Raw genomic sequence first — 20,378 nt, 5'->3', positions numbered from 1 at the left:
TCCCGCTTGACACTTACTGAGGCAGTGTAGCAGTCAATGGCAACTGTCTGCTAGAGCTGCCAACCCAGACCTTCTTGGTGCTGTTTCTCACAAACCAATCCTGCTCCACGGTGCTCCAGCTGCTGATATCCCTTCTCGTGAGGCCAACAGCAAACGTCTTGCTCTGACCAGGCTCGATCCAGAGTTTTTCGAAACCTCTGAGCTCACGCACTGGGTCGTAAGGTCCTCCTCGACTGACATACAGCTGTGGAACCTCGTAACCAGCAACCTTGCCAGTGTTCGTGATGGTGGCTGTAATGTTGTAGAGAACATCGTAGAGACGAGGGTTACCACCTGGGGCACCTCCAGCCTTGGGGATCACCTGAGCAGAGCCGTCTTGTGAATGCGCAGGAAGGGAGATGTTGAGGCCGTAGTGTGGATCATCAGTTGCGAGGGTGAAGTTGGTCGAGTTCAACCATGGGTAGTGGAATCCGCGGACACGGCTGAAGTTGGCTGGGAATACGTAGTCTTCGGCCTTTGTGGAGAAGTTGCCAATCGTTGGAGCGGGCTTCGTTTTGCCGGAGGGGGCCGTGTAAGCTGGGGCTTCCAGCTTCGAAATTTCGAGGTTGCTGTAGTTGAAAGTCGTGAATGACAGGCCGAACCCAAACTCGTACGAAGGAGTCGAGTTGTGCTTGTCGAAAGCCCTGTAATCGATGAACTGTCCCTCTTGAAAATTGATCTGCGGAACCGAATCGTTTGTTTCGGAGTACAAAATATCCGCGCCATAATCTTTGCGGTCCTTGCCAATAGTGAAAGGCAGCTTCGCGCCTGGATTGACACGTCCATAAAGCACGTCAGCGATGGCATTGCCGCTCTCTTGGCCCGGCACACCAGCCCAAAGGATAGCTGTGATGTTCTCGTGGTTTTTGTACTTCTCGAGCAAGACCGGGCCGACGGAGTGAACAACAAGAATAGTGTTGCTGCAGTTGCCTGCGACACGCTCGATAGCCTCGTCCGCGCCTTGCCAGAATGTCAGGTTATTGCGGTCACCGAGGTTGCCATCAACTTCGAGATACCACTCGCCACTGTTTGAGTTCGCGAAGACGATGGAGACGTTGGCACGGCGCGCGAGCTTGCCGATGGGCTCAAGGTTCCAGTTGTCCAGGTTGGATTCATATGCACCGCCATTGGCCAATACTTCGTTCTGGATTGCTGTGTCTGGAGTGACGAGGTATGGGAACTCCGCGGTTCCAGAGCCCCAAGCCATTCCGAGGGTACCATTGTTACAACCGCGGTCGGAGCATGAGTTTGGACCAGATGGGTTTGGACCAGCATCTTCACCGAATACAGCAGTGAGTGGCTCCTTGCCGGACAGTGGAAGTGCATTGTTGACGTTCTTGAGGAGTACAGTGCTCTCAGCGCCCCACTGGCGGATCAATTTGCCGTGATCGCCTTGGACATTGACATGCTGGTTGATCTGCTGGATGCCACCTTCGCCTGTGTAGAAGTGAAGTGGGCCATATGTATCTGTCGTCCAGGACTGGAAGTTCTCAGGTTCACGCTCTACTTGGCCGTCCACGTAGAAGAAAGCTGCCATGATACGCATGGCCATATCGTCGATTCTCCATGCTGGGACGGTGCCATTGAGGACAGCCACTGTGAGGTTAGTGCCGTAGAAAGAGTCGAGCTGGTTGTAATTTGTTGCTTCGCCCGGCATAGTCATGTCGAGACCTGCCAGTGCACTGGAGACACCAGAATGGGTTCCCAGCCAGTCGCTCATCACAAAACCTTGGAATCCGAGCTGATGGGCAATTCATTAGTGTTCTGGTATTTCAAGGCAGGGGGATATGGACCGAATTACCTCCGATTTTAACACATAGTTGAGAATATAGCTGTTTTGGCAGGCGTTGGAGTCATTCACTTGGTTATACTATGGGAAATCAATTAGTAAAGGTCGAAAGTTGGGCAGTGGTAGGTTCCTTACCGAGCACATGACGGATCCAACACCAGCCTTGACACCATCTGCGAAAGGCCAGAGGTAGAGCTCGTGCAGGGTCTCGTCATCCAAGTTGGCAGAGTAAGGCTCAGAGATGTTGTAGCCGAACTTCTCAGAGTCTTGGACCAAGCGAAAGTGATCTTGCTCGTTCATGATGTAGTGCTTGGCCGTCGCGATGACACCGGCACTCTGGATACCCTTGATGGACTCGGCGAACAGTTGGCCAGTGAGAACAGGGTCAGGACTGAAGCCTTCCCAGTTTCTGCCACCCTCTGGCGTACGACCCAGGGGTCCCGCAACGGGCTACGGAGAAATCGTCAGTGTTATCCCAGTACCTGCCAAGCTTTTTCTAATGCTTACACCAAGCTGAACATCAATGCCCTTTCCATGATGCTCGTCGCCCATTGCTTTGCCTCGAGCGTAGGCAAGTTTGCGATCCCAGGTAGCACCAACGTTGACACCTGCCGGGAAAACAGAGTTGAAGTCTGTCATGCGGATACCGGTTGGGGAATCCTGGAGACAGAGGCCGCGGAAGCCCAGTCGTGGAATGCCACCCGTGTTGCCAACACATGCCTCGAGCTGCCAACCTGTACCAGTGGTCAAGTTGACTTTCTCAGCCAGTGCAAGCTGGCTTACGAAATCGTGTGCCCTCTTGTATGCTCCAGCCCAGTCGCCGTAGCTGGCATCCATCCATGGTGAAGGATACTTTGGAGGAGAAGCTTGGAAGCTCGAACTGCCGCTCAGCACAGCGGGAGACTGGCTTTCGTATCCCGGATAGGTGGTATCTGGGTACTGAGGAATTTGAAGTCAGTAAAACCGGGAAGCTCTAGATAAGTTCTCTGCAGAAGCTTACCGGTGCTCCATAGTTGTCTTTGCTAGCAGCTAGCTGTGAGTAGTCGTAAGCTGCTACAGAAGTGGCAGCGGCCAGGAACGCAGCCTTGATGGAAGGCATTTTCCTCGGACGACCGTGTGAAGGAAAGAGCGGGAGACGACAGACCTACCTCTGACAGGCGGCGCGCCTGCCCTCTATGTACTCGATCACGTCCGACCACTTTTGACGACCGACCGAAGTTCTATCACCACCCGTGGCTACAATCCGAAGGGCCCCAGTAGCAATGTCCGTCACTGTGTTGCATCGTGCGTAAGACCATAGCAAGGAAACTCGCGTGAGGTGGATCTTCTGGGTAAGATGTCCTCGCGCTAATGGGCAGAATTCCTAAGTTCTTGTCCATTCGTGACGTCGAGACACTGATTAGTCGTTGCGCTATCGCCCGGACTATTCCCGTGTTTGCGGTCGTTCTTCACTACTGCAAGCTGCAGTTCATGAGTTTTGGTGGTACATTTGGTCGTTGCTGCAGTTTGCCAGAGAGCACCATTCCCGAAGCGATCTGTCGTCTCCTCGCTATGATTTTAACGATTTGGGCCTCTGATCATCCAGAGTCGCGACCTGCGATGAACGACATCGTCCTCGATCTTGTCTTACCATTCCTCCAGTCGGCCCCATATGGCATCGTGTGGGCAGGATATTTGGCCGATTCTCCGCCGAAGCCGTTCCAGACCCCACTTGCGGAGTGTCTGGAGAAGGCACAGTCAGCGCTCTGCTCCGCATGAGATGCTGATTCACAGTATTTCGCGACTGGAGACGATGGAAGATGGTAAAGAGGACACAGAAGATATTGCCAAGAGTCGATCGTGAACTCAAGAAGCACAAGGAGAGGTGAGGCGGTATTTGGCTCGCCAAGATGCCAATTGCCGCCATTTACCTCCACGAAGCGAGCCACATTGCCGGGATCGCAACAGGTCAGTGCATTGCTGTCCACATGCCGATGCTGTGCCTGCAGTTTCCTGTTCGATATCATGTTGGAGCAAAGCAGTGGAGCTGAGCTTGCAGCAAAGCTCTCAATTTCCACATCTTCCCCTTCGCCAATCTGGAGACATCACAAGCCAAAGCAGAGCATCAAACGAATATCATATTTTGCTCGTATCTACCATTAAAAAAGGCGTCTGGGAGCTACCAGTGAGACTGTGTGATGATAAGTGCGATCACACCTCAATAACGCCAGAAGAGCACAATCGCCTCACCCTGTCGGATTCCAATGGCCCTTTTGTCGACCTTAACTGACATGACTGGGCGCTCCTGCCTAGGGCACTCGCTTCTTCAGTAGCTAACATTTTCAGACTTGCGTCATAATTCTTTCTTGAGCTCCATTTCAAAAGCTGGACGCCCTCGACGGCGTGGAAACGCTTGACCCTCTCGAGCTTGAGCCAGGACTGCCCACATGCCGACATGAGCTCGAGCTCACAAGTGTCGTTGTATGGCTCATCAGATCGCTCAGATTGATATAATCCTTGGGCTTTTCGATCGCAAAATCGACTTGACTCGTCACGCTGTGATGAGAGTCGAAAGAACACCTCGGGGAGTCTTCTCCATGCTTTGCCCATTCTGGCGTCTCATCAGGCATCCATTGAGGGGCGTCGTGACTAGTCGCCAGTCAGCACCGTTCTCTGGGTTCAGTCGAACGACACGATGGAGCGGATGGGCGATGCTGGGTTTGTTGTTGCAAGAGAAACAGTCGATGCCTTTGGGCTCGGCCGCCATTGGGGCCTCGGGCATGCCTGGGAAGCTGATGCGTAGGAGATTGCACACCTTTGGGATAGGACGCTGAAGTTCTGCACTAGACATGTGGCTGCCGCCTTGTCCTGCAGACTTGACTGGAGCGATTGCAGTGATGACTTGCGACGCTTCGGCGACTAGACTTCATCAGAACGCCATTGCACTCATCGGAAGCCATATCACACTCACGGTGGACTTCGACAACCTCCGCGGTTCTGTCTGCACATCTCCGGAGACTGATGGTACGTATGCGAGTGGCACCGAGCCCTTTTTCGACTTTGATTTCGCCAGCTTCAATTGGCATGATGTCCAGTATTCGAGAATCTGCGCGGTGAGGAGGGAAACGCGCACGTTGAGCGACATGTCGTGGCCGGACATTGCTGGAAGGGCGGAGTGGTGTGAGGATTCTACGAAAGGCGTGCTGCGCGACTGCATGGAGCGAATGCTGTCGAGACCAGCGACCGGTCTCAGGTGTTCAAATAACGTGAGAAGAGACAGGTAATCGACGATGATGAGTAGGCCATGAAGCGGTCAAAGGATGGGCAATGTCTCGAGACAGGAGTGGGAAGCTGGTGAGAGGATAGCAAGGATAGACGGATGTGAGAAGCAATGAAGAGATTTTGATCGAGCAGTTCCAGAAAGAAGCTCCCCGGACCAGGTAGCATTGACAGTTACATAGGCGTGCGGTTCGGTAGGGCAGTTATGCCAGCGTCAAAACGTCGCATGATCGTCGATCGGCACCTGGAGAGTTTGCGACACTTGTTTCCGGCGACCAGGGAGGGGGCAGAGCAGGAGCAACCAATATGCCGATTTCGCGTTTCGACACGGCACCGAAGATGAATTGTTGGCGGCGATCGATGGGCAGCGACGTGGACCGTTTCAGCGCGCGTTCAATCGGTGGTGCCGTTTCAGTGCTTCGCGAGGCTGTCGTCACTGCGAAGCGTGCGTCGCTCACGAGCCGAATAGACGGGCATGCACGTAGCATGCACGGCATTGTGCGTTCGGCGTGCAGGGCTGCAAAGTGTGCTCACGGCCCGGAATGCTGGTTGGTGTTGCGAGAGTGATTCGAGAGCTCCGCGCTGCCCTGCTCTCCGCGACGGGTCAGCGCCGAGTGCCAATAGGCTGTCTCCCGATGGCGGTCATGTTCGAGAAGAAGGATACGAGAGGGCAGTGGCCGCGGATGACGAGGCTGTGCGGGCAAACCGGGAACTGCGCGACAGTCCAACTTCGCCGTCTCATCTGTGCTGGCAGAGTAAGATCAATATTGTCACACCATCATCACGCCCATCCGCCATTCAGACGCCGCGGGTCGCACAACGTGCTCATGTCGTCGCAGGCATGAAAGAAAGCAGAATGAGATGGAAAAGACGGATTGAAAAGACGCGTCGAGATTGCCACGTGAAAGCGCATTGACGCAATAGCGTGCAGTAGTTAGTCGGCGACACACACGACCACTTACTCGTTCCTAAATCCGTCTGCTCGGTCCATTCGCCCACGCTCTCTTTACTCTCCTCCTGCTGCTTTTTCTGCATCCGTTACTAAAGCGAAAAGCATTTGCGACCACATTCACTACTCTTCTGCCTACCACCCCTTCTACGACTTGACCACAGCGATAGCAGCGCCTGATCGCCTCACCAAACGCCCCTTGTCGACGAGCACCGCGCACGGCGGGCCTCCCACATTCGACCATTACCACGCAGCGAGGCAGCCAATATGGCCTCGTGGCTCTCGGGCTGGAATCCCATCGTCTCATTCCCTTCATACCACGGACCCTACGAAGTCGGCACCGTCGACGTTGAGATACCAGCCGCCGACCTCCCATCGCCATGCGAAACGCCCGAAAATGCCGCTGAAACCATCTCCTTTCGCATCTTCTACCCTTGCCACAAACCCGAACCGTCGGAAGCCACGCGCCCTGTCCGATGGATCCCCAATCCGCAGCGACCGACGATGCGCGCGTTTGCCAATTTCTTGGGCGTGAAGAATCCAAAAGTCGCCAGCCTGATATCGTGGATGCCACAGCAGCTGTACTGGATCAGCCTTCCAGCGCATCGAAACGCCAAACTGCTTGACGCGCCCACACGTAATGGACGCTGGCCAGTGGCAGTCTTCAGCCACGGACTGGCAGGCAGCAGGAATGCGTATAGCTACGTGTGCGGTGACATGGCGAGCAATGGCATGATCGTGATTGCACTAGACCATCGGGATGGCAGCAGTCCAATTCAGTATGTTCGCGAGACAAGTTCCACAAAAGCACGGATAGTAGACCCTGTGAAAATCAGCCATGAGCCCAGCCCTGAAGTGTATGAGGCGAGAGACAAGCAATTGCGTATTCGATTGTGGGAGATCAGTATGGCATACGAAGCTTTGACGAAAATTGATGCTGGCCAAAGACTGGAAAACTTGGATATTAACGCGAGCACAAAACGGAAAGAGCGAGTAGAAGTACTGTACATGTTCAACGACATGCTGGATATCCATCGGGCAGGAAAAGTTACGTTTTCAGGACACTCATACGGCGCATGCACAACCGTGCAGCTGCTAAAGAGCATCTTCTATGCCAAAGACAGACCAGCAGACGCTGGAAAGCCTCTGCTCGTGCCCAATGCCGACGCCGCGATCGCACACCAGATCATGCCCGAGAGCCCGATGATACTCATGGACATGTGGGGATTGCCGTTCAAGTCTCCCGATCAAGCCTATCTGTGGGATAAGCCATTGCCATCCTACGCAATCGGTGGCCCGGCCGGCTCAAACGTGGTTTCCATTCTTTCCGAGGCATTTTTCAACTGGGACGACAATCTCAGCATCAATAAGCATATCGTAGGCGCTCCTTCCTTATCTCGTCGTCCGTCGACGGCACCTCGACTTTCTCGCGCACCGGGACAGCTCCTGCCCGACTGGGCGCGCCTGGCACGAGATCAATCCCCAGGACGAGATTCTGGCTACGCATCAGGAAATACTCCTCTGCGCTCCTTGCATCGACAACGGAGTAAGGCTAGTGGCCTATCTCAAGCAAGATCAAGGACATCGCAACCACAGACTACTTCTAGTCCAGACTCGGCGTCGCCAACCCGGACAGCAGGGCCGCATCTGTTCTACATCAAGCAAAGTCAACACTTTAATCAGTCAGATTTCGGTCTGCTCTTTCCGTGGATTGCGAAGCGTGTGACCAAAGCCGAGGAGCCCGAACGAATCATGGAGCTCAATTTCCGCGCTTTTCAGCAGACCCTTCGCGAGAATGGCATCGAAGTGGCTGGAGAGGACGACAAAGAAATCCTCAGCAAAGATGGAGACATCCGTCGCTGGCTCCGCATTCCCGTCGAGGACGAAACACTTTCACCCGCAGGTCCAGTGGGCAGCCCGCAGGCCATTAGGGCGATGACGAGGAAGCTGAGCGTCATTTCCAACAAGAGCATGCCGTCCCCAAGAGATGGCATGACAATGGGAATGAAAATGGACGATCAAATGAATCTGCCGAAACTAGATCTCCCGGAAGCTGCAGTTCCCTAGATCAGCGGTTTGCATTTGTTACAATTTGTGATGGCATTGGCACAAGATGATATGATGTTGTTTTTAGCGAGCGTGAAACAGGGCGTTTGGGTTTATTGTTTCGTGATACCCCGGATCAGCGTCATTGTGGATGATGCACATAGAAAAATAGAGCCAACTCCAGAGAAAATAAAGACTAGTTTTCCGACCTAAGCCACCTTGTGCAGGCACTCGCATTCCTTCGCGCCATGCAACCATGCATGGTCTCCAGTCACCAACACACTTCGGACGATTCTCGTCGCCACTTGACCAACTGCGAAACAAGTGGCGCTCTATGTAAGTCAGCATAAGAAAATACCTTCCACCACATGAAAGCTTACACATACCTTTGCGAGTTCTTTACAGCAAGCCAAAATTCGCCATTTCCCCCCACGATGCATTACCACCGCCCTGCAATGCATTCATCACTCTCATCCCATGGCCGGCGCTATCTCGCGGCCACAGGCTTGAAATCCTTCAGACCCCCAAGCGAGCTGCACTTGCAAGGATATATCACTTCTTGGCGCTTCTGGCTAGCCATAACCGACAGCACCAGCGCACGACCTGCAAAAGCGATTCACCCTTCAGGATTGCAAACCATGTGGCCAAGCCCAACGGTCGAGCAGGAGCTCATCGCAAATGCAAGAGCGGTCATATTTGACTACTGATCATTGCCCATCACATGTTAAAGCTCCGCGCCTTGGCTGTTGGGTTTTGTTTTAAAAGTCGCTTGGTTGCTCGCTTCTCGCACGCGCGCTTCTGTTCGGTTGAAGAACTATTTTCGTCTTGTGGTGCTGTGGAGAGTCGTGGCCTGATTAAAGTACCTCTTACTGCATCTGCCTTTTCCCTTCTCGAGAAGGATTCTCTCAGACCTGGAGTGGGACAATTGTGTCTCTTTTTATTCTTATTCAACATGACATCGACTATACCCCCTTCGTCCTCAAAAACCACGGCAGCTCTCACAACAGTCTTCACGCCACCACTCTCTTGCCTCCAAAGAACCTACACCCTTTCAGGCAAGACTGGCTCTTTCACGGATCTCACAGATAAAGGCAGCGATGGCTCTACTCTCACTATCCATCGCGGCTACAGCACAGAATGTTTCCCACCAGAGGCGACATTATCAGATGGCTGGGTCCAGTTCTCTCCAGGAATTTGTCCTTCGGCGTACAGTATAGCGTCCATGTGGTCGGACGGGATTGGTTTTACCGAGACTTTCGCGACATGTTGTCCGTGGTATATGCATGCTTCCACGGCATATTACGATTGTGGTTCTTATCCGGAGTCTACGAGGGTTGTTTTGAGTGGAGTTGGAGCTGATGGCTCGAGTGTGACGACCACGGCGGGTTATGCTTTCGACACGCCCATTTTTATTGCATGGCAGAGTTCGGATTTGAGTCGGTTGGAGCGACACCCGACTGAGACTGGGAGCTGGAATATCGCGACTGATATCCAGGCGCCGATGATGACGAGTGGGAATGGGAGTGTTATTCCTTCATCGACGTTGCAGCCTGTGGCTGCGGAGGAGAAAAGCAGTGGTATGTCGGCTGGAGCGAAAGCTGGAGTCGGCGTTGGTGTTTCCTTAGGTGTGCTGTTGGTCATTGCCATCGTAGGCTTTGCACTGTGGAGACGAAGACGTGCAAAGAAGAGCCAACTAGGTACGCACGGAGATCCGCAGGAGCACACCGAGATGTCCGCGGGAGGGAGAGAAGTGTTTCACCAGATTGACAGTACGGGCGAGATCTACGAGACGAGTGCCGAGGAGAAGAAACCCAAGGTGTGGGCCGAAGTCGAAGGCGACACGAGGAAGGTCTCCGAACTGGATGCTCAGGCCGGACTGCACAGTCATGACCGCATGCCAGGCGGTCACACGGCGGAGTTGGAAGGCGATGGCCCGATGCAGAGAAGGTACTGATTCACATGGACTACCTCATACCACGATCCTCCTTGACGCTCCAGCTATAATGACCAAGATCTTCTGGAGACCATGACCGTTTCTCAAGTCGGTGCCAGGTCGATGCCTTGCCGGCTCTGGGCACCCCAACGAACACCGCTGGGGTGTTGGTACCCATCCTCCACTCTTTAAATGGCATCTACGAACGCGGCCACAGTAGCAGAACAGTCGGGCATTGGAACACGTTCTCGCGAGAAAGAGAAATGAAAGACTCGTCCACCTCGAGATCACTAGCACCCTAATGTCTCCACCTCGAGGCCCAAGTGAAGCACCGGCAGAATAGCGGGGATTTTGCGAGTTACTCTCTGCTCCATATCATGCCTTGGAACTTCGGCTTCTCGCACGATGTCTTCTTGCGGTTGGTTAGCGTGCTCAGATCACAAATGCCTACTATCGATTCCACCGACCGAACCGGAAAGCCTCAGACTCTGCAGGAAACTCCACAAGGATGGAAAAGCAAGTAGCAGACCCTCTGGGAACTCCACAAGGATGGAAAAACAAGTAGCAGACCCTCTGCAGAAGCGTTGCTTGTATTCACTCACACTTCTCCAACGCATGGAAGTCACGCTGCGATTGATGTCTCGACGAGTGTAACGATCATGCATATACAGTTAATTAACTCTTCTTCATATATGAAAATAGTCTGACTGAATGTTCCGAGGGATTAGGTGTGACGAATCTCAAGCAATGATCTCGTTTTCCTATGTTCATGTCGAGCTGCTATGTATGGCCATTATATCCGCCAGAATCTGAGCTCCTTGCATGCTTTTAAAGTGGGGCTCGCAGCTACAGTCAACATAAGGTAGCACTTCACCGCACTATCGGCTTCGAGCTTAAACCGCACAACCCTCAAACATGGCCACGGCCCAACAAACTCCATCCTCAAAATGGGCCCTCATAACAGGCTGCAGCCCCGGCGGCCTAGGCGACGCAGAAGCCACAGCCTTCCTCACCTCCGGCATAAACGTAATCGCCACAGCCCTCGAAACCAAAACCATCGAACACATCACTCCCACCCCCAACAATCCAAACTCAGGCTTCCTGATCCGGATGCACCTCGACGTAACCTCCTCAAAATCCCTCTCAGAAGCCTACAACCTCATCAAACAACTCACAAACGGCCACCTCCACTTCCTAATCAACAACGCCGGCTACGGCTACTACTCCCCTCTCCTAGACGTAGACATCTCCCTCGCAAAAAAGCAATACGACGTCAATGTCTGGGGAGCACTATCCGTAACTCAAACATTTTTCCCGTTGCTCCGCGCAGCAAAAGGCACGATTGTAAATCAAGCCAGCGTAGCCGGGCTGTCTGGTTTTAGTAGACCTTATATGGGAATTTATTCGAGTTCGAAAGCTGCGTTACTTAGTTTGACAGATATAATGAGGTTGGAATTCGATCCTTTTGGGATCAACGTCGTGGCTTTGGTTTCGGGTGCTGTGAAGACGGAGTTTGCGAAGAATATGAGGGGAGGGACCGTCGCGGAAACGAGCTGGTATTCGCTCATTCGGGAGGATGTGGAGAAGTTGATGCTCGAGAGTTCGGCCACTGAGGCTGGACATGATCGACATCATATTGCCGGAAAAGTGGTGGAGGAGCTGTTGAAAGATACGCCCGCAAACCGTGTTGTCAATGGATATATGGGAACTGTGATCTGGCTGCTGCATTCGTTGTTACCTCTGTGGATGCTCGACGGGATACATTGGAGCGGCAGTGGATTGGACAAATTGAAGGCGATCGTGGCTGGTGGAACGACGACGAAGAGTGATTAAATACATTCCATGTCTCCATGCTTTTCATAAACATATCTGGTGAGTGCAAGCTATCATGCTTCAGTCTTTGAACAAAACCATGTCGTCTGACATTCCTGTGAGCCATGCTTCGCAGTGATCCGCGTGCCGCAATCACGCAACTTCAAGCAAGGACGCAGTGGGGTCACGATCTCGTTGACCTAGTGTGGAAACGATTCACTTGTGGCCTTCTCCAACTCTTGCATTTCTTTCGGCTCCACTCTTCGGTTGCGGATGCGCCGCCAGAGTGGAATCAGCCCTGAAGCAATCAAGGCAGCGAACACGATTGAGCCGATGGTGATAGCCGTGATTTGGCCAGGTGACAGCAGAGTGTACCGGCTGTCGCTCTCTGCCCAGGGTGGAGAATTGTAAGGAAACGCTGTCGGCGAGACAATGGTACGCGGATTCAAGCTGCTAGGTCTCGTGGCGTTGAAGCATGGAACGAGCTCGTCGAAAGCGCCGGAATCGACGTAGGTGACATCTGCGCAAGCGTAGTGGACGTCGTGTGCTCCTCCGGTGGTGTAAAACACCTGAAAGGTGGCATTTGCGCCAGCTGCCACGCCGGCTGGTGCGTCCGGCGCCCAGATACAAGTGTGACCAATACCGAGCTGGATTTGTTGGGGCCCATCGAAGATATCGAAGTCGTCCTGTTCAACTGGGTCTGCAGAAACATGTCAGGATGCATTGCAGGTAGGATAAGCGAGGGCTGCAGACTGTTAGAGTACGAGACTGCAACATGAACCGCGCGTGTCTTGTTGCGGGCCAGAAGAGCAATTCGGCCATTTGCTGTTCTGTGTCAGCTTGGTCTCTCCGTGCTGCCTCGAAGCAACGCACTCATGGGAAACTCGGTCCTTGTCTGAACACCACGTGTCGAGCCACAGGGAGAGATGGTGTCCGTATCCGCTAAGAAAGGGCGTTCGTGGGGCCAGAGAAACGCTGCCGGTCCGACATTGCCAATCGTGTCGTAGGTTGCACCGGCACAACTTGCCGCAAGAAGCACGATGCTGTATGAGAGTTGCATTTTGTTGGGTGCAGCGAGTGGGAGAGTAAAGTCAACGAGTGTCGCAATCGAGAGTGTGCTTCGAGGTGTGTTGTGTTGACGTCTCTGCGGAGCGGTGCCTACATGTAGTAGGTGCTTTCCAAACTCGCCCTCGGGAAGGCAGTCGCAGCTCAGACGCAGCTGCCGAGCATATACACATCGTGTAACTGGGAAGGTACGAACGTCGCTGTCTCGGCTGCGCACAAATTGTTCCCGTCGCCAATCGAGCGCGGCATGTTGGATTGTAGGTGATGTGAACAGTCGATATTTCGTGGCAACGCGCCTTGGACATGCGGAGCTCGATCATTCATCTTCGCCACCCATTTTGCATCCAGCAGCCAATGCCATTTCTAGGAGCATCTGTCTCTGCGTAGCCACCACAGCGGGACATATCTTGCGACTACAAATATGCATCGCAAGCGTGTCTGGTCGCAGAACGCAAGCGATGGATAGCAGCCATTGACCATGACGGCCCATTCGAAGGCCCTCCTTGCTCACACTGCGGCTGCACTTTGCTCTGCACCAGACCTCAAGGACCTTGGCCCGGGTCCGCCTCCGACTTCTGCTGAGCTGTTCTTCGCGAAGTCCTGTGCGCTGATTGCTGATGAAGCTCTCAGTCCAATCTCGTTGCCTTGATCAGCACTGGGATCATGCCGCCAGTGGGCAGCTTGAATTCTCTGTGGCCAAGAACGCGCAGGAAGCTTGCAATAGTACCGCTGTGGCTGGTGAGCGACAGAACGGTCTTGTCATCGCTCGTGAACAGATCATCCAGCAAAGCCTGCGTCCTGGCATCGTGCTCCTCGTGCGTCTCGCGGTGGTCGGCACGCCAAAGTTCATCCTGCTCAGCAAAGCCTTCTTCGATCGGGAAATCAGGGAATGCCTCATGTATTGCAGTGCGGGTGCTTCGTTTGTCACATGTGTGCTCGCCGAGCACTTCGCGCACAAGCTCTTTGATCAGAGGCTTGAAAGGTTTACTCGGCGGGAGTTTTAGGTTCCCCCATGTGAACGTGGCAGTCTGCAAGCAGCGATACATCGGCGATACATAGTATCCTTCCGGTGCTGGCATCATTCGTGGCTGGACCAATTGAGCTTGCATGAACGCTCCAGCTGCACGAGCTTGCTCCTTCCCAACGTCGGTGAGGTGAGCATCCAGCCAATTCATCGTTCCATTGCCGTCCAGCTTAGACCAGTAGTCGTCCCAGGCCTTGGTGCCGTAATATGCCTCGGCAACATTGTGAAAGCCTTCTCCATGCCGTCCAAGGTAGAGTACTTTGTAGTCAATGTGGTCTCCGGTTGTAGCTTTGAGGTAGTGGACATAGCGCATGAACCGTTGCCAGTCCGTGTCCACGTCGCTCACGCTTGTCTGGTCTGTAGGGTACGTCTGATGGATGAGGCCGAAGTTCTGCTTTGTATTGTCAAAGTCGCTGGGATTTGTGCCGGGCTGAGACTGCATGAAGACATCCGTCACCGCTTCAAACTTGAAAATGGCTGCGGGCGGTTTGCTTCCCATATTGACTGTTCCTCCTGATGGTGTCCACGGGAAAAGCGCGTGGATGTAAAGCACGAAACAGGCGAGAATGAAGGAACCCCTGGACACTGTCAGCAGGTGCAGGCTGTCGGGTGTACTTCGGCATACAAAATCACGACCGGTCTCCTACAATCCATGAACGTTCTATTAGGCATCACGATATGAGTGTGATGTGATATGTGCACAGGACGCATAGGAGACGCGCCGGACTGGCCTTGCGCGTCAGCGCTTGGCTCGACGAAAAAGGCTCGCGTGAAGAAGTCGTGCCATTCTGGTCACAAAGTCTCGGCAGCGACCATGTGAGGGACCGCTGCGACATCGACATTGCAGCTTCGCGACGACCTCTGCAACAGCTCAAGCTCCGCTGCGTTTGGCTTGTGCGGTGAGCTTGATTCTGCTTAGGCCGCAGCAGCACCTGGGTTCACGTGGCCGGACGCCTTGCGCCTTGAGTGAGGAGCTCCGACTGTTGGTACACGCCATGCTAGCAGTGCTAGACAATCTGCGTCCCAGGCCCCAATCACAACTGGTATTTCCAATGGATAGGCGTCTGTGGCGCAAGCAGAGCTGCGGGAGAGGCACGCAAGAGCTTCAGCTGAGGCTGAGCGCGACATTCCCAATATGCACCAGACAGATCCAACATTTTCCTTGGCTCTCTGATATGCTTCGGCATGCCGCTTCGTTTTTGGTTCCTTAACGTTTAGCAGACATGTCTACAACAGCTCAGGACGCAGAAAGCGTGAAAAAGATCAAGGGCGAGCTCGAAAAGGACAACAGGCACGCAGAACGCGATCAGCATCTTTCTCCAGGATTTGCTAATTGTGCATAGAGATGTGGCCGATCTGTGGAGCGATGCTCTGCGAGCATACAAGGGCATTGTTGGCACAGATCTACAGCCCAAGTTCGCAAATGTCAATGAGATCATTGCGTTCGGCACAAAAGAGATGAACTCGTTCCACAAATTCAGGCACAACCAGAAGAAGGTCGACAAACTCCGAAGCCTCTTCATGGCGAATATCGGCTACATCGAGACCGGAGCTCAACAACTGGTTGCCGCGGCCACTCCTGCTTTCCCGCCGGCAGCCGCGATAGGCACAGCGTTGACTTATATGCTCAGTGCTTGCAAGCAAGTGTCTGCAGATTATGATGTAGGTCGAATGGCCCAGGCTAATCGTTCCGCCATGCAGCTGGCTGGCAGAAAAGCCTTCGTTTGCAGTCGACAGAAAGACTGGGAGCTTCGCATGCTGATCTTGAGACCTGTAGGCCGTCAATGCATTCTTCGAGGACATGAATGCATTCTTGCAGAGGATCACAATTCTGGAATCGCGACTGCCGGCGTATCCTGCATACCGCAACTGCCTGATGGATGTTTTCACAAGCATTCTGAAGATGTGCGGTTTCGCGACAAAGTACTTCCATTTGTTACTCATAGACGCTGATGATACAGGCGAACTGACTTCTTCCCAACAGATACATCGAGCTTGGAAGGTTAAAGAAGTGGGTAATTAACATGATCAAAGGAGAAGACAGTGACCTGGGAGGCGCGCGAAAGGCAATGGACACAAGTCTCAATCGCTTACAGGCCGCGACAGAATACGCTATTCTCGGCAATACGGAAGAGAATAATCGCATGACAGTCGAGCTGCAGCAGAACCAGGATTTGCAGACCGAGATGATCGAGAATCAAACGAAAATGCTCCAGAGCGTGCTTGAACACCAGGAAGATGTCAAAAACGATTTGAAGAATATTCAGAAGCTTCTCACCATGTTCGATCAGCGAAATCGCGATGTCGGGCTGCCGAGAGCATCTAAAGCGGCGACCAAACCAGCAACCTCAAACCGAGTCCGTACCTTCTTCGAAGATACAGTCGATCCGGCAGTCCTGTACCAAGGTATTAAGGAACGACTTCTGCCAGATACCTGTCAGTGGCTATTCGAGGAGAAGGCATGGACCTCGTTCATCGCACCATCAACCACTCCCCGGGAGGGAATGTCGATTCTTGCGATTGAGGCTCCGGCAGGTCATGGCAAGAGCCACATAGCAGTTTCGGTCTTCGATCATCTGACCAAGCATGCTTCTGCGGACACATGTGTGGCAAGCTTCTTCTTCCGCGAGCAGAATTCTGTCGATTTGACCACGTTCTGCAATGCTGTTAATTGGATAGCGATTCAGGTTGCGGAGCAGAACCCCGTTCTATGCGAAATGCTCAATGCTGAGATCCGGCGTGAGGACCTTGATATTGACATTGAAAAATGGCAGGATGTCTGGAAACACCTGGTGGCTCCTCTCTTCCCGGCTGGCTCGTCTGCGAAGCTATACATCATATGGGATGGCCTGGATGAGCTTATATTTCGCGAAAAGAAAGAGCTTCTGGAATTCTTCGAAGCAGCGAAAACTATGGCCAACAGCAACATTTCACTAATATGCACCACTCGTCCTGATAAAGAAATAGACGAACGTCTGCAGGCTGCGAGTGCAGATTATCTGCACGTCTCTTCACAGAAACAAGTGGCGGACTTACAACTACTCATCTGGCAACACCTGAACGACGACGACCGCCTTAAACGTTTCTCCAAGTTTGCGAAGCAGAGCATCGTCAGTGCTCTTGTGGAGAGGACAGACGGTAAACCCCCATACGACTTCTTGTTCTGTGAACACATCCTCAGACACTTCAACGCTGTAGGACGAGAGCCATTAGTGCTTAAGCGGCTTAACTCGCTGCCTGAAAATTGGCCTGCGCTCTATAAACAGATCCTCGATGACATGTTTCATCACACTTCTGCGACCGCTCTGCCGGCTCTCAGGCTCTTGTTCAAATGGCTCGCTTTCTCGGATCGAGCACTGACACTCCAAGAATGTCTTGGGCTGTTAAAGATGCATGGACTAGATGCATTCGATCTGGAGAGAGAGCTTCAAGGCAATTCTCTGTCGCGTTTCCTACGGCTTGCCCCAGCTGAAGAGCGCAATGCCGCCGGCATTTATGTGGAGGAGCCGACACTGGAAGTGCTCAATTCAGGTCAGACAGCCGATGAGTCCAGTGTCAGTGACGGTGATCACCCTCTGCGCTTTCACGATCGGTCCACCCGCAGCTTTTTCGAAACAGCCCCACGAGATGAACTTGGTTTACGCACCTATGCGGAACAGGCGCACCGGGAGATATTCGTGCTGTGTTCACAGATACTTTGTGGCATGCATCCGAATGTCGACAAGGGACTGAAGAAATACGCAGCATCTGAGTGGACTTATCATCTTAGTTGGGCGATGACCCAGGGTCATTTCCCCGAAGCAGAATTGCTTACAGTACTAGAGTCGATGGTCGCAATCATGACCAATCATAACAATGTTGCGGCTGTCTTTGAAGAGTTGGATGTCGACTATGACGAGCAACTTTGGGCATTCCCGGACGACTATTTGACGGGCACCTTGAAATACTACAGCGACCTTGGAATGAAACACGAATCAAAGTTATCTGCGGGTGCCCTGACCTTCTACCAGAATGTGTTCGCAGATACAAGCACAGCCTTCGTTCCACTGGCCAAGGCACACATCTCCAATTGGCTTCGCGCAAAGACAGACTCGACCCTCAAGCGGTCGTACACATACGCGAGGCAGTGTATTGCGCAGGTAAGTGGTGATGCTCACCCAGAGATATCTCTTCTTGCGCATGGAAATCGAGCGTACTGACAGAGACTTTCCAGACCAAACTCAAAAATCTATTAGTCGAGAAGGACGCCGATAGTGAAGCCACAGACGACGACGGCGATGAGGAAGATCGAGAATATGATGAGACCGAGATCATCAACATTTTCAACACATTCAAAGAAACACCGAAGGATGGCTATGCTTACTTGGCACTTGCTACATTCTTGGTGAACAACCGGTGCTTTGCTGAAAGTGAAGCTCGAGGCTATGCTCTCCAAGCGATCGAGCTTCTTCAAACTGATCCGAGACGCTTCGAGGCCCAACTGGTTCTGGCGAATGCTGACATTATACTAGACGAGCTCGATGAAGCTCTGAACGCTGTTGACATCGTCATCAAGGAGCCTGATATCCCTCGAAGCCTACTGCGTCGTGCTTACACTACGCTGGCAAATATTCAAAAGGAGCAGGGCAAACTCGAAGATGTTGCGAAATCGTACGAATTGGCGAGACAGGCTGATCCGCAAGAGCCCATGTCTGGAGAGGACCTATATGATGAATTCTACCTCTACTTGGAACAGCAGGCCGACGCGACTTTGATCGACCGAGTTGGAAGCTGGAAGACTACAGAGAAGTTGACAATCATGACCTGGGTGAGTTTACTTGTGTAGGAGATAAGGGAATTGTAGGATGTGTGCTAATCATTCACCTTTTACCAATCACAGAGATACGACGGCAGCGGTCATACCGAGTTCTTCATGGCTGCTGGAAGAAGCGGTAAGATGGATGCAGCAATCAAGATATACGAAGAAGTAATTGACCTCCTCAATACCGTTGAAGCTGCAGCCCCCATTCGCTGGGAGCTTGCGCGAGGTAAATGGTTCATCAATGGCGACGCCGAGAGTGCCAAAGCCCTCTTGAACGAGAACCTGGACACGATATCAGATGGATACCAACTGAAATTCACCGAGGAAGACCCTTCCACCACTCTCGGCGAAGCAATCTTGCTTATGGCCGATATCATCTGGGAGCAATACCGCATAAGCTCCGATCGTACAGTGAAAGCACAACTTTTCAACGAAATCAAAAGCCTCACAAGCAGACCTTTGGCGACATCGGTCGCAGTGTCAAAATCTGACCTGAACCATCACACTGTTATTGTGTCCAAGATGGCTCGGAAAATGGCTACAGCGAAGGAATTCCAGACAACATTACAAAATGCCTTTGATGCTTGTTACGAGGCACTAGTGGATGACATTGGCTGGAATGACTGGCTCAATTTGATCAATATGGCGAAGATAGTCTCGCAACTCGACGGTCTGGAACGAGAGGCTGAAATTTTGGTCTCTGCTCAGTTTTCGGAACTGGATCCTCCTGCCGAACCGAAGGATAAGGATGAGAAAAAGCCCGCCTCTGATGAAGCAGGGAATGACGATGCCAATGAAGATGCAGAGAGCGGCGCTGATGAGGACAATAGTACAGCAGGATCTGCCGCTGACGACGATGACGACGACACCAACGCCGAAGACACTGCCAGCAATGGCGGAAGTGATGCAAGCTCAATCCCACCTGATGACGCGGGAGATTTGAAGAGTGGCTGGGTCGAATGTGACGGCGACTGCAACCCGCACGCGACATGGAAGTACTGGAAAGAATCTCCCATGTACGTCTGTATGGTGTGCAGAGTTACCACCTTGTGCGGAGACTGTTTCGAGAAACGGCAAAAGTACAACGAGGACCCGTCAACGTGTCCTGTCAAAGGAAGTTATTTCTGCGGGCGTGATCACGCGTATGTTGAAGGGCCTGTTGATGGTTGGCATGGGATTACGAATGGTGTTATGAATATCGATGGGGAAGAACCTATTGAGTTCAGGGTGTGGTTGGAGGAGCTAAGGAACGATAAGTGGGTGAAGGCGTGGGAGAGATTCTGGTTGGAGGAGTAGGACGTTGAACCACGGGTCAGCTACTACATGTACAGGCCGAAGTAGCTTTATTCGCAAGCTCCAAGTATGGTTGGTGTCCCACAGCTCATGGTTGATGTACACGTGCAAATATGCCAGCTGATAGACACAAATGCTTACCAAGGAGTGGTTATCGCCTATCACTCGTTCGCAGCGAAAAGGTTGAAGATCATCGATCTGGACAGGCTAGCAGTCCGTCTCCGCATGTACTGGGCCAGCATTCGCGCTTCGCATTATACAACATATAATGTAGCAAGAAAGCCAAAAGTTGACGGCAGACTCCCAGCTGATCTTTGTTCCTGACGATCTTTCTTGTCGCAGTCTGTCCGGGGAAGACGGGTGCGAAGC

General features: G+C 52.7%; 8 protein-coding genes across 8 annotated transcripts; 4 read left to right on the top strand and 4 right to left on the bottom strand.

Annotated features, from left to right (window-relative positions):
• Window positions 1–13: 13 nt before the first annotated feature.
• On the bottom strand, window positions 14–2,927 carry RHO25_008907 (uncharacterized protein; the record flags this gene model as incomplete). The annotated part of the gene is made up of 5 exons (XM_023604711.2): window positions 14–1,780; window positions 1,841–1,909; window positions 1,964–2,278; window positions 2,336–2,767; window positions 2,829–2,927. 5 exons carry the CDS (start codon window positions 2,925–2,927, stop codon window positions 14–16), a joined length of 2,682 nt encoding a protein of 893 aa, XP_023460377.1.
• A 1,559-nt stretch (window positions 2,928–4,486) lies between these two features.
• Window positions 4,487–4,967, bottom strand: RHO25_008906 (uncharacterized protein; the record flags this gene model as incomplete). Its single annotated transcript, XM_023604710.2, has 2 exons — window positions 4,487–4,726; window positions 4,779–4,967. 2 exons carry the CDS (start codon window positions 4,965–4,967, stop codon window positions 4,487–4,489), a joined length of 429 nt encoding a protein of 142 aa, XP_023460380.2.
• Window positions 4,968–6,302: 1,335 nt separating this feature from the next.
• RHO25_008905 (uncharacterized protein) lies at window positions 6,303–8,102 on the top strand (the record flags this gene model as incomplete). The annotated part of the gene is made up of 1 exon (XM_023604709.2): window positions 6,303–8,102. The coding sequence occupies one exon, from the start codon at window positions 6,303–6,305 to the stop codon at window positions 8,100–8,102; it is 1,800 nt and encodes a 599-aa protein (XP_023460379.1).
• A 931-nt stretch (window positions 8,103–9,033) lies between these two features.
• Window positions 9,034–10,035, top strand: RHO25_008904 (uncharacterized protein; the record flags this gene model as incomplete). Its single annotated transcript, XM_023604708.2, has 1 exon — window positions 9,034–10,035. One exon carries the CDS (start codon window positions 9,034–9,036, stop codon window positions 10,033–10,035), a length of 1,002 nt encoding a protein of 333 aa, XP_023460436.1.
• Window positions 10,036–10,929: 894 nt separating this feature from the next.
• On the top strand, window positions 10,930–11,847 carry RHO25_008903 (uncharacterized protein; the record flags this gene model as incomplete). Its single annotated transcript, XM_023604707.2, has 1 exon — window positions 10,930–11,847. One exon carries the CDS (start codon window positions 10,930–10,932, stop codon window positions 11,845–11,847), a length of 918 nt encoding a protein of 305 aa, XP_023460435.1.
• A 179-nt stretch (window positions 11,848–12,026) lies between these two features.
• RHO25_008902 (uncharacterized protein) lies at window positions 12,027–12,886 on the bottom strand (the record flags this gene model as incomplete). The annotated part of the gene is made up of 3 exons (XM_065603115.1): window positions 12,027–12,526; window positions 12,580–12,651; window positions 12,700–12,886. 3 exons carry the CDS (start codon window positions 12,884–12,886, stop codon window positions 12,027–12,029), a joined length of 759 nt encoding a protein of 252 aa, XP_065459187.1.
• A 631-nt stretch (window positions 12,887–13,517) lies between these two features.
• RHO25_008901 (uncharacterized protein) lies at window positions 13,518–14,414 on the bottom strand (the record flags this gene model as incomplete). Its single annotated transcript, XM_023604706.2, has 1 exon — window positions 13,518–14,414. The coding sequence occupies one exon, from the start codon at window positions 14,412–14,414 to the stop codon at window positions 13,518–13,520; it is 897 nt and encodes a 298-aa protein (XP_023460444.2).
• Window positions 14,415–15,138: 724 nt separating this feature from the next.
• RHO25_008900 (uncharacterized protein) lies at window positions 15,139–20,012 on the top strand (the record flags this gene model as incomplete). Its single annotated transcript, XM_065603114.1, has 6 exons — window positions 15,139–15,206; window positions 15,259–15,577; window positions 15,693–15,838; window positions 15,900–18,054; window positions 18,129–18,722; window positions 18,795–20,012. 6 exons carry the CDS (start codon window positions 15,139–15,141, stop codon window positions 20,010–20,012), a joined length of 4,500 nt encoding a protein of 1,499 aa, XP_065459186.1.
• Between the last annotated feature and the right edge of the window lie 366 nt (window positions 20,013–20,378).

The sequence above is a fragment of the Cercospora beticola genome, chromosome 5 (assembly GCF_033473495.1).
Source record: "Cercospora beticola chromosome 5, complete sequence".
NCBI classification, from domain to species: domain Eukaryota; kingdom Fungi; phylum Ascomycota; class Dothideomycetes; order Mycosphaerellales; family Mycosphaerellaceae; genus Cercospora; species Cercospora beticola.
The sequence above is the reverse complement of the archived record's forward strand: the minus strand, read 5'-3'. Positions and strand labels throughout refer to the sequence as shown.